Source organism: Ambystoma mexicanum, chromosome 1p, assembly GCF_040938575.1.
Source record: "Ambystoma mexicanum isolate Mex_15411 chromosome 1p, UKY_AmexF1_1, whole genome shotgun sequence".
In the NCBI taxonomy this organism is placed as follows: Eukaryota; Metazoa; Chordata; class Amphibia; order Caudata; family Ambystomatidae; genus Ambystoma; species Ambystoma mexicanum.
The window spans coordinates 415,920,001-415,932,163 of NC_090921.1; the positions used below are offsets into that span (position 1 = coordinate 415,920,001).

Below are 12,163 nucleotides of genomic sequence, written 5' to 3' on the forward strand. Positions count from 1 at the left end.
ACATCCGTCCTGCTCCACTTGTGCACACGTGACCCTGTATGTCAGTGATGCACATGACTTCATGGTCCAAGCAAGGCACAACCCCACACTGACAATATGCATGCACATCAAAAAAAGTTGTAAACTGCCATAATGTCAAGTCACATGAAGTATGGCCCCCTGAAGGCCTAGCACCCTTTGACACCATAGTAGACTTGACAACACACCTCACACATGTCCATCAAGGTATTGACGCACACTTTCATGTCTCCCTACATGCACATAAGACACCCTGGAACCTTCAGAAGGTGCCAGTACCTCGGGCACACCAGAACCAGCAAGCACTGCAAAGGCCACAGGCCATGCTTCAGTCAGGAAGGGGAGTGTCACAAAACACAAAAGTCCAAGGGGACAGTAGTGTCCAACCTCCACGGCCAATGGCACACCAGCTACAATTCAACCACCTACTACGGCCATTACGGAGGATGCTGCTTCACCCGTAACAGGGGTATCCCCCCATCCACCACTGCTGGGGACTCAGGAGTTCAACACACCAGCCCAAGTGCTGACGACATCAATGCATGGGCCCGCCCCACTGCACCCGCTGCCACCATGCAATCTGAGTCTGCCTCCATCAAGGCAATCTGCCGACACCACAGAACGTATGCCACCTGCTATTTACATGGTGTTAGGACAGTGCAGGCACTGTGAGCAGGTGACATGCAGACTGTGTTCCAGATTCCAGCAGCAGCATGTCCACTAGACAATGAAACGGAAGGCCCAAGTAGGCCGGCCAGAAGAAGGCAGAAAGGCAAAGACTGGTCAGGGTGCATCAAGAGGCAACGTTAAAAAACGGAGGGCAGCCTTGGAGTCCGCCTCGGGGAGCGAAGCCAGCCCAAGAGGAGAGCAAGAGCAAAGAGGAAACGGGCAAGGAGAAAGAGCAGAAATGCAGAAGGTTTGTATTAAAGTTGGGCGTTGGGAAGCTTTTTCCCTGGAACTGGGCATGGTTGTGATGCCAAGATACTGGCACTTTTACTAGCACTGGTGTGAAAACTAGGCGTGGCCTCAAGTCCTGTGTTGCCTTGGGCAACCGCTTACAGCAAAGTAAATTGCACATGCGGGGAAACCAGGAAACTGGTCCACCACGTTTCAGGCCATCCACAAAATGGCAGCACCAGTGTGGTGGGGCATTGTGCCGGCGGCCATAGCTGATAGAGAGAGATTTGCTTCCAGACAGCGGGGCTTCCCTAACGTCCATGCTGGATAATGCCACCAAATCTTCCAAGTAAGGAAGCAGCGTCCACACACTGTGACGCATATTGAAGACAGTACAATATGTTTTATCTAAAGGGTGCAAGTAACAAAGTTAGTTACTTTCTGGGGGGAAAAGGAGTAGAGGGGTGTGGTGGCTCAGGAGAACGTGGACATGATGATGATATTTCCAAAAAGTATTTATTAAGAATAAGGCCCATCTTTCCCTATCGCTATGTGGGTGTCACCTACCTATGTAAATCACTAAGGTGCTCATCCTTCTGCAGGAAATGTCCAAGTAAATAAGTCGGCTGTCCCAAACTAACTCTAACTGACCCTATCACTATTCTGACAGACTAAGGTCAGTAGAATGCCTCCCTTTTCATGATAGTTGCTTCTTGCACTTGTCTCTTTATTACTTCAGACTTCAAATTAATATGCAAGTTTGTTTTTAGATATTCTCTTGTCACCTTCTGTATCAGTTCTTTTAACTCTCACAAGGCTTTTGGCTTTTCCCTCCTCATTAGGATTTGCTTACCATATTTTCCTTCTTGCTCTTTGTCGTATCTTTTGATCCAGGTTAATGGTTGCTGGGTAATCTTGTAAAGTACATTTTTCTGTGTGCCGTTGGCTTTGTGTAATTCCAGTTCAGCCTTTTCTAGAGTGGTATGTCTTGTGTATCTTTTATCCCATGGGCTTCTCTTGCCTTCACTTCATAATATTCTCTGATATATTCCACTCTGTGCTTCTTGTGCAAAGGTGTATTTTCCCCTCTTCCCAGGGCCCTGTTACCCAGGTTTTACTGCTCTCCTTCTCAGGATTATTTGTGATTCCCTTTCTCACAGTAATACAGTTCATGTTCATCAGCTTTGTTTCAAGGTTTCGTCATTTGTACTGTGACAGTCTTTCTGCTTGCATAACGAGTCCCTGATGGCCTCCCTGTCCTCCTGTTCACCCAGTTACCTCTAATATTACAAGGGAACATCTCTGTGGCCTGGGGTTGCTCGGGACATTCTATTTCTGTCTTTGTCTTCTTGTCTCCCCCCCTCCCCTATTGTTTACCCCTAAACACCACCCCACCCCTTATTTGCCCTCCCCAGCCGCCACTCATATTTTTTATTATTTTTTCCAGCAACAATTTTTTAGCAAAAAGTGCAGCAGAAAAAAACAGGGGCTGAATGAGCGTCATACCCCCTCTTCTGGCATATCTCTCTCTCTCACTTCCTGCACCCGCTGTGTCTCCAGCGTTTGCTTATCGCGTTCAGACCAGTTATGAACATTGCAGGCACTGCAGCTCTTTTCAGCTCTGCCTCCTTAAGGTGTTGCGCTTCCAGGGGGCCTCCCCTGCCTGTGTGTGTATTTCTCTCTCTCCTTGGATCCGCATGTATCCTTCAACCTCCTTGTAGCAGTTATTTGAAGTTTTTTCTTTAAAGAGACAGATTCTCTTTCTTGCTTGTAATGGTATAAATTGGTGTTCTCTTCAGCCATGTTTCATGATGTCGGATAGTCCCATATATACCATCATGGGGAATGTCCGAGGGAGTTCCTCACCAGAACAGGAGTCCTTGTCCCCTAAGGAGGAGTCTTTCCCAGTGAGTTCCCATTTGCCCAGAACCCTAGGGGGAGGGTCCTTCGAAGCGGGCTCACCTCCCTGGCCTCAAAGGGAGATACTTCCCCTGGGGAGAAGGGACAAATTACTACTTCAACTTGGTACAGGGGTTAGTCCCAGGAGCAGGAAGATTAAGATTTTGATAGTGTGATAGTTAACGTGTGGATGGAATTTCCACATAGTTGATGTTTAATCCAGATGCAAGTGCAGTGCAGGTGATAAACTCTTGGAGCTTGATAACGTTGTCAAAGAGGACCCAAAGGTTGCATGTCTTAGTGAAAGGCCCAAGGAGATCAGGGGCTACCAAATGGGAGATGGAAGGAGAAATGGTGCAATTGTGGTAGACCACACATTGCTTTGGTTTTGGAGGGACAGAGCATGAGGCATCAATGATGCATCCAGTGATTGCTGGTAGAGACAGCTAAGCAGAACAATACTTCAGGGTTGAAGGATGGAAATGAGAACATGATTTGGGTGACGCCAACAAATTGTGATTGTAAAAGCCAAAGCACGTGAGTTTTCAGAGGATGTATAAAGGGCAAAAAGGAGAGGTTCTAGGATATAACCTTGAGGGACCCACATCAGCAGGGGGCAGGAGAGAAGGTGGCAGAGTTTTGCAAAATGAAGACCGATCAGCTCGACTGATAGGAGGCAATCCAGTTATGTGTTGGTTTGTGGATGCCCAAGTCGGAGAAAGTGAAGTGGAGGAAGATGAAGTACTGTATCGAAGACTGCAGATGCTTAGGGGAGAATTTGAATGGAGGAGTCGCTATGAGCAGTGAGCAGAGGTCATGAAGTTGGAGGCATTTTTCATATCTTTAGGTGGAGTGTTTGCTTTGAAAATCAGATTGAAAGGGGCTGGAGAAGTCATTGTTCTCAAGGTAGTTGGCGATTCATTTTAGAGTATTTGAGAAGACAAGAGACAGTCTGATAGCTGGTGAGCTTTTTGGGTCCTACATTTTGAGGCTAGAGTGGGCTAGATAGGGAGCAAATGAGCAATGTGTTATTTACATTTGGCAAAGGGAGAGGGGCGATGAGGTGGAACAGCAAGAGGGTACAGTGAAGTGGAGTATGCAATGGTCAGAGGGTAGCAGTTGATGCTGTGGTTTATGTAGTAAGGGTTGAGAAGAGGAAGAGGAGTCTAGTGAGTGGGCTTTTACATGCTGCATAATCGACTTAGAAATGACTAGGTGACTGGGGCTGCTTCTTTGGTCATTTACACGACGAGTGTTTGAAGCAAAGGAACCACTTATTCTTCCAGAAGTTGATCCAGAGGTGCACTATGAATTCTGTTATAGTATGCCATGTGCCTTATTCCTTAATGTTTTTTTTTTGTGTGCAGAATCCACAAATTCATACTGGTTATAGAGATCTGATGGCGCATTACCAGCTTCTGGTGGATAATTTGGCCAAAGAGAGGGAGGAAAAGGATGTAAAACTGGTGTTAAATCTCTTCCAATCCATCCTCGATGAGTTCACCAGAGGTTACACCCGAAAAGAGGTCTTGGAACCTCAAAAGGTAAGCACTGCCACTTGTCTCTTGAAGGGAATAGACTTGATTGCTTGCCATTACAAATGTGTTTTATTATTCTACATGACTTTTAGTCTAGTCATTTTGATACCTGAATAAACAAGGCTGGGGTTTAGCGCGCTTTACTTTTTTGCTTGACTTATTTCATTGACAGTTGCATATTGAAATTGTCCTGCTATTTCCTGTTGGGAAACTTTCTACAATCTTTACATTGGGAAACAGCATGTAGTCTAGGTTGTACCCTGGACAAGGGATTTATTACTAAAATTGAAACCATCCGTGCTAATATCACATTGGCTGCTATGTCTGTCCCTCTGACTGAACCCCTCGCCCTGAGTGGCCTGACTGGCTCTGAAGTCTGGTCCTCCTTTCCCCCATTTACCGAGCTGGAGATATCCAAGGCTATTCAACGTATCAAGTCAGGTGCTCCGTCTGATGATGTCCCTCTGGCTGTGATGAAGGAAATCTCTCCTGAGCTACTGAATGAGATTATGGCGGCAATGAATGCTTCATGCCAGATAGGGTGCATCCCTCTGGAGTTTAAGGTCACAACTGTGATCCCTCTCTGAAAGCCCTCATTAAATCCTACTTTGCCTTCTAGCTAACGTCCCATTTCGCTTTTGCCTTTTTTTATGAAGCTCCTAGAGACCCTGATCTCCCCACTGCTCTCTTCCTTCATGGAATCCGCACAACTTTTTGACCCCGCTCAATTGGGCTTTAGACCTGGCCGGGGTACAGAAAGCTTGTTGGTATCGGTCCAGGATGATCTGGCCTGGCTGGTTGATGCAGGTGGAGTCGGCGCCTTGACATTATTAGAGCTATCGGCGGCCTTTGACACCGTAGACCATCCCACTCTGCTAACCTGCAAGGCCAAGGCAGTTATCTCAGGTCAGCTGCTCGCCTGGTTTTCGTCTTTCCTGGCCGATAGAACTCAAATCCTCTCATTTTCACCTTTCTTCTTGGGCTCTTCGGTTCTGGGTTGTGGTGTCCGGTAGGGCTCCACCTTGTCTCCCATTCTTTTTAACATCTACATTTTGCCTCTTGTGTTTCTCATCCGCTCCTTTGGCATCAGGTGCTATTCATATGCAGACGACACTCAGATCCTTATTAGTTTAAATCATGATCAGGCTGAGTTGTCGTCGTGTCTGCTTTGAGAGGCTGGATGAACCACAGTTGGCTGAAGCTCATTGGAGACAAGATGGAGGTTCTGGTGTTGGGCTCCCCCCTAATCCTCTTCTTTGGTTTTCCTCTTTCTGGCCGCCTTCTCTTGGCCCTCTCCCGGTCCCAGTGGTTAAGGTAAAGAAAACTTGGGTGTGGTCATTTCTGCTACCCTCTCTATGGAGGCACAAGTATTGGCGGTCTGTCAAGCAGGCCATTTCCATCTTAAAATACTAAGAAAGGTGCTTCCCTTGGAACCTTCAAAGCTGCGGCCACTGGTGGTTGCAGCCCTAGTATACAGTCTCGTCTGGATTATTGCAATTCACTATACTTGGCTCAACCTAAGGGCAAAGTGCAGCAGCTTCAGTGTCTGCAAAACCTAGCCGCACGCGTTGCCACGGGTTCCCCTTATGGGGCTCACATCACACCAGCACTGCGTTTTCTGCAGTGGTTGCCTGTCAGTCAACACATTAGGTTCAAGGCTCTTTGCCTGGTACACCACACCATGCACAATCTAGGAGCTGAATACCTCTGCACCAAGTTTACTCACTATTGCCTACACAGTGATTACGATCAGCATCGGCAGGTTTGCTATGTGTCCCTTCTTTACGCTGTGCCTGCATTGGATACCGGGCATTCTTGGTGGCTGCAGGCCAGCTTTGGAATGACCTCCCCTACACACTGAAAAATCTGTCCAACCACTGGGCATTTAGAAAGGCCCTAAAAACCTCACTTGTTCTAGAAGTTCTTCTAGATGGCTTAGGGACTTCTGTCCTCTCTTCTTTAGCGCCATGATACCCTCGGGTGACCATGCGCTCTATACATTTACATAACAAGGGTGCAACCAACACCAGAAGAGACCACACAAAGAGCTCCAGTTCCAGGTTTGAAAGGAAGGAAGTAAGGCCTCAAGGAAGCAAGGAATGCCTTATGGAAAAACCATAGCAATAACCCAGCATCCCAGGACCAAGGATTAAGTACTTGCTGTTCCAGTGTTAGAAACCTTGGCTCCAGATTTGCGTAACAAGCTGGAGAGTTACAAGCCTTCTCTTGGAAGATGAGATACGTGATCCGATGTCAAAGGACTTAGGAGCAGAAGCAAAGATGAGGAAGGTACCAGAAAGGCATGGGAACCTGACCAAAGGACCCAAAAGGCTCGAGTGGCAAAACAGAGCAGCCAGTTAGCATGAAATAATCTCTCGATGGGAGCAACAGTGACGGTGACCCAATACAGCCCAGACAAAGAGCAAAGGTGGAGTTGTGTTGTCCCATTGCCCTTCTGAACAGTGAAGGCTCCCTAGAATGAGGCGCTAGTCCCACAAGGGTAACCTACAGAGATTGTGTCCCACCACAGGACATAGTCCAGCCTGTAAGGTGGACCAGGAGGAGAAACAGCCCAGGAAGGACACCCAGTCGCCAATAAATTAAATCTGAGTTTAGAGCAAATGCCACAAAGCACAGCCAACATGGCGAAACCTGGTCCTAAAAATTCAGCATCCCATCTTCGTGGCAAATTCTCCAACAACTCTGGTAATATACCAGCAGAATTGAGGAATGTACAGGGTTTACCCCAGAAATACACATTCACTCATGGGCTGGCCTAAGCCAGTCCTCCAGTAACAACCAGGCACAGGCACAAAGGCTTTGTTGGCTAGTCCATCTGTTTGGCCCCAAAAACCACCAAACACTCCGGTCTGCTCATGCAGTTTTTGTTTTTTGGCTGTCTGAGGCAGGAGACCGGTCCAAACCAGTCCAAAAATACTATAGAGGACGCGGGACTGAGCCTAGAGTGAACCTATGCATGCACAACCACCATTTTGGGCCTACCTCAGGATTGCAACAAACAGAGATAGCCCTGAACAGAATGGTGGCATGTTGGATTTCATAAATGTATTAGTTTCTCAATGGTGACCATACACACGGCCAACTAATGTGTTAAAATCGGCTGCACCCCTGGTAAAGCCAAGTCTATTTTACAGCTCTATTCACCATCGCACCATGTAAAGGCGACTCCTTCCCAAGGAAGCCCCCAACCGGGAGGAACCCTTTGGGTTCTAGCACCAGCACACATACCGAAGCTAGTCCAGCTATCAGCCTCACAGCTGAGGGGTTCTACGTATCCTTCCAGGGTCAGTGCTGAGGGACCACAGGTTCTTTTACCGGTGGTTACTCTCGAAGGGCTACACCCTAGTACCGGCATAATCTCCGAGGGGGCGCCTTTACGCAGCACTACCGGCAGCTCTGTCGAGGGCAATACTCCTTCCAGGTCACGGCCTGAGGTGCGGGATAGGCCTTTTGTTCCAACACCAAGCGTCTTGGACGGGGCGGGTGGAGGAAAGAGTCACATGGTGGGACTTGTGTCAACCAGGTGCGTGGCCTACCGTTTAGCCATCAGCAGTGCAGGGCAGGTTTCTCCTGCACCCCAGGCAGTGTGCCCTGGCCCCAGTTGCCCTTAGAGACTCTGTCAATATCACCTGACACCTCCTACAGCCACTGAAGACAGGTTCTTCAAAAGGTTCCTAGGGCTGATGCGAACTCCCAGATAGGGGCCATCCGCTGGGATGCCATCAGGGACATGCTCCCCCAGGTCACCCCACCGGCACCCTTAGTCATTCCTCCTATGGCTCTGGTGCCCCAGCACCCAGCGCAGCCACCGCTGCCCCAGCCGGCTCCTCTGTTTCCGGCTTCCCTGCATCCCACATTACAGGCGGCTCCACAACAGCCGCCTCAGCAGCCACTGGCTCCGTAATCCACAACGCAGCCCACAGCGCCCAACACCCCTCCACCAGTTCCGGACCCTCCGAGCACTCTGGTGGACACAGACGAGGAGGAGGACCCTGACAAACCTGCCAGGACCTTCCACGAATGCCTTGCAGGTTTGGCCGAATATTTGGGCCTTCCTCAGCCCGAGGTAGAGCAGCATGAGGAGGGGTCTTTGACAAGGCCTCACCGTAAGACCCCCTACCAGAACCGAGATCCCAATACAGAAAGACGTAGTTGCCCTGGCCAAAAAGGGGTGGCTCAAGCCGCACTCAGCCCAACCTGTCAATCGGTGCCTCAACGCCAAGCATAGGCAGATGAAGGGGAATACACTCTTGCTTTTGTTGCATCCTCAACCACACTCTTCCGTGATCGCTGCAGTGCCACTCTGCTCTAAGCCTCAGTCGTCCTCGGCCACCTCGTCCTCAACGCTGCTAGGCAAGGAGGAGAATAGCTTGGAGGCGTACGGGAAAAAGCTGTACTCCAACGCTTCCTTGCATCTGCATTAAGCCAATGTGGATGCGATGCTGGCAGCCATTAACCAAAGGCTCTGCCGGGAAATTGTGGACTTCCTCCCAGAACTTCCGGCACAAAGCCAAGTGTGCTTCAAAGCGGGCCAAGGAGAAGCCAGGCTGGTAGTGCAGGACATCATGGAGTCCACCGTGGCCCCCATCGATACCTCTGACCAGGCCATCTTCATCGCTACAGACATGAAAAGGGCTGCCTGGTTCCAGGCTACTAAGCTTAACCCCGACATTCAGGAACGCATATTGGACCTTCCATTCGAGGGTAGTGACCTCTTTCACTCCACCACAGATGAAGAATTAGATAAAAAGAACAGCTCGCAAACGGCAAAGTCTTTATTCTTACGAAGGCCACGCCCAAGGCCTACACCCAGTCACATCAACGCTCCGACAAGGGACGGGCCTTTGGAGTGTTCCTGGGCTTTCAAGAACGAAGGTCCGGGCAACCTGACCGTTCTCCTATTCAGCACCAGAGGAAACGACAAACGGGGGAGGGGGAGGCAAGGGTTTTTTCCAATCCCCCTCCTCCGCAACACCCTCAGAGGGGAAAAAAGACATGACACGCCCCTTCGGATCCACATGTCTCGGGGCAGGCTAGCCGCTGACGTGCAATTTTGGTGCCAGAATGTGTCGGGCCCCTGGATCCTCTCTGTAGTCTCCACGGGGTACTGTCTACCAGTGCCTTCTCTCCTCCCCTCCCACAGATTGGGACAGCAACTCTGTTGGCGGAGATCCGGTTGCTCGTCGAGAGCCAGGCTGTGGAAGAAGTCCCAACCTTCCAGCGAGGCATGGGCTTTTATTCCAGGATTTGCGCCATACAGAAGAAGAACCAGGCTGGCCTGAGAGTTGGGTTGGACCTTTCCACCCTCAACCTCTCCCTTCCTCTGCAAACATTCACGATGGTTACGCCAGCACTTATTGCAGAAACACTGGACAGGGGAGACTGGATGTGCTCCCTGGATCTGAAGGACGTGTACCTACACGTCCCTATTTGGCAGCCACATCAGTCCCTACTTCGGTTCAGGATCATGGGCTGCCATTTCCAATACAGGGTACTACCCTTTGGCCTCAATTCAGCCCCCAGGGTGTGTTAGGCAGAATTGCATGCAGTATCCTCTGGGACCACCACACACAATTAGGACTACAGGTGTAAGCAAGACCTCCCTTTGGTATAAGTCTGTACTACACGGTTTGTTGGTAGTGAGCTGAGCAGCTAGGCTTATCTCAAGAGTGAATGTGAGCAATACAAGTAGTTACACAAGACTTTCAATCACAGTGGTTCAAGTAGACACTTACACTCAAGGTTTCTTGGTAAAACACTTTATACAATCATGTATAAAACATTTCACTAGAAGATGACAATTTAATATTATAGGCAAATACACTTCAATACAAAACTCAAATGGCAGTTCAATTACTTAGCAGTGAGCAAAAAGGACAAAAATAAGTAGAATAGATTGTGTGTACTTTTTAGGCAGTGCACATAGTTTCAGTTCACAGGAATAGTTCAGTTTAAGTCAATAGGCCAGGCCAAAGTCAATGGGCTAGTGTTCTGGATAGGAAAGAGCAGTTCAGGTATCAAACGGTAAAGTCTTTGCAGAAGTTCTCAGAAGTAGTTTAGGCGAAATAGAATCATTTGTGGGGTCACAAGCTTATTAGCCCTGCAAGTTGGGAAAGTTTCACGAACTTTCTCCGCAAGAGTGGCGTTCTCTCAATCGGGTTGGTACAGTACCTTTGTATGAAGAAAGCAAATGTTGATGAAGTCGTGGTTCCTGGCAGTTCCTGCAGATTTCGCTGTTCTTGAGCCTCAGTCGTGGGGACAAGAGGGAAGACGTCGGGGGACACCTGCACTGCACAGGATTGTTGAAGAAAGCAAACAAAATGGAGTCACTTCAGTTACAGTAGATGTAGATTCAAGAACACAAACTGGTGTTAAACCTAACCAGCCTTGAGAATGGTATCCATGTGTCTTTTGAGTTGATTGGTCCCACCAACTCAAAGGAGGAAGCCGTCCTTGAAGGAGCTTCTCTATCGTATGGAGTTTGGCAATTCGGACCTGCATCAGGGCTTCACCGGGCAAACCAACGGTCCAGTGGTTGCAGCAGTCGTCCTCTTCCACCTCGTCTTCGGTTCTTTCGTTCCAGTGGTCGACTCTGCGTTCCAGTCCAAAAGACTCTCCTTTTAAACAGTTTTCTCCCTTTCATTACAGCCTAGCTGTCACTCACCCAGCATGGTGGCTGTCCTTGCCGGACAGTCAGGCAGCCAATCACGCCTGAGTACATTCGGGTCTCCTAGGAGACTAAACACAGGGAGTTTTGGGCACCTCCCTCACTTCCTACCCACCCCAGACACTCAGACACTCAGACGCCAAGGGTGGACTTCAGTCCTGAAGCCCGCCAAAGGCACACGAACAAAAGGACCAAACCTGGTTTGGCGCGCAGAGACACACTAGAAGGACCTTTCCGAAAAGAAATGGCGAAAAAAGACAGGGACCCATTTAAACAAAGGGGTTTACGACGCCATCTTGAAAAACATGGCTCCTGTGATTTTTAGCTACCGGTGTTCGCGGTCGGGAAAAATCATGGTAGTTCGTTGTAAAACCACTGACACCAGCCTTTTCAATAGGAAAGGTTAGCATTTGACTGCTACATGAGTGTTTAGACACAGGCGATACTAAATAACCCCTCCAGCACTCCATTGTAAAATAGTGTGTGCTGGGTCTGTTCATTTGGAAAAGACTACTAAAGTCAATTTGACTTTATATTCTCTGGGAAACAGTAGCTTATCCCAGAGAAGGTATTTAAACCTTTGGGAAGTCTAAAAGACATCCCTGTGTCACTGTCACGACCCGTGACCCAAAACCCCACTGGCATGGTCACATGCCAAGTAGGGTTAGGACTCAGGGTTCACTTGGGGCCCCAAGGGCCTTGCATTATCATCATGGACTCTCCGTTGGCGCTAGGCTCATGTTCAGGTTGGGACATTGCCTTGAAGGGACTAATTTTTCTGTGAAGGCCTGCAGCCAACATGGAGGCACCCACACAGTCTATTTACTAAGAACCAGACTGTGCGGTGCAGTGTTTTTGGGTGTGGTAGCCCGGACTACTTTACCTGGACTACTTTACAGAGGGCTATATAAACCACACCCAAGTTACAGAACGTGCTTCGCGTTATTCTGCAGCCAGCAACGTGACACTCATCGTGTCCAGAGACCAGCATGCGGTGATCCTTGAACAGCGGACCTGCAGAGGAGACAAAAGAACATCATTAGCAGTCTCTTCTTACCTGCAACTTTCCATCCGTCGATTCCTGCTGCTCGCGGTCTTCCATCCAGTCGGCCGCATCATCAGG

At 48.9% G+C, this 12,163-nt stretch overlaps 1 protein-coding gene across 9 annotated transcripts in view; it reads left to right on the plus strand.

Moving 5' to 3' along the window:
- MYO9B (myosin IXB) overlaps positions 1–12,163 on the plus strand; it is a 925,026-nt gene that overhangs the window by 745,121 nt on the left and 167,742 nt on the right. For all 9 annotated transcript variants that reach the window (XM_069649217.1, XM_069649219.1, XM_069649218.1 and 6 more), the window contains one exon: positions 4,182–4,358. In XM_069649217.1, the coding sequence (XP_069505318.1) occupies positions 4,182–4,358 (177 nt within the window). The remainder of the gene's footprint in view (positions 1–4,181; positions 4,359–12,163) is intronic.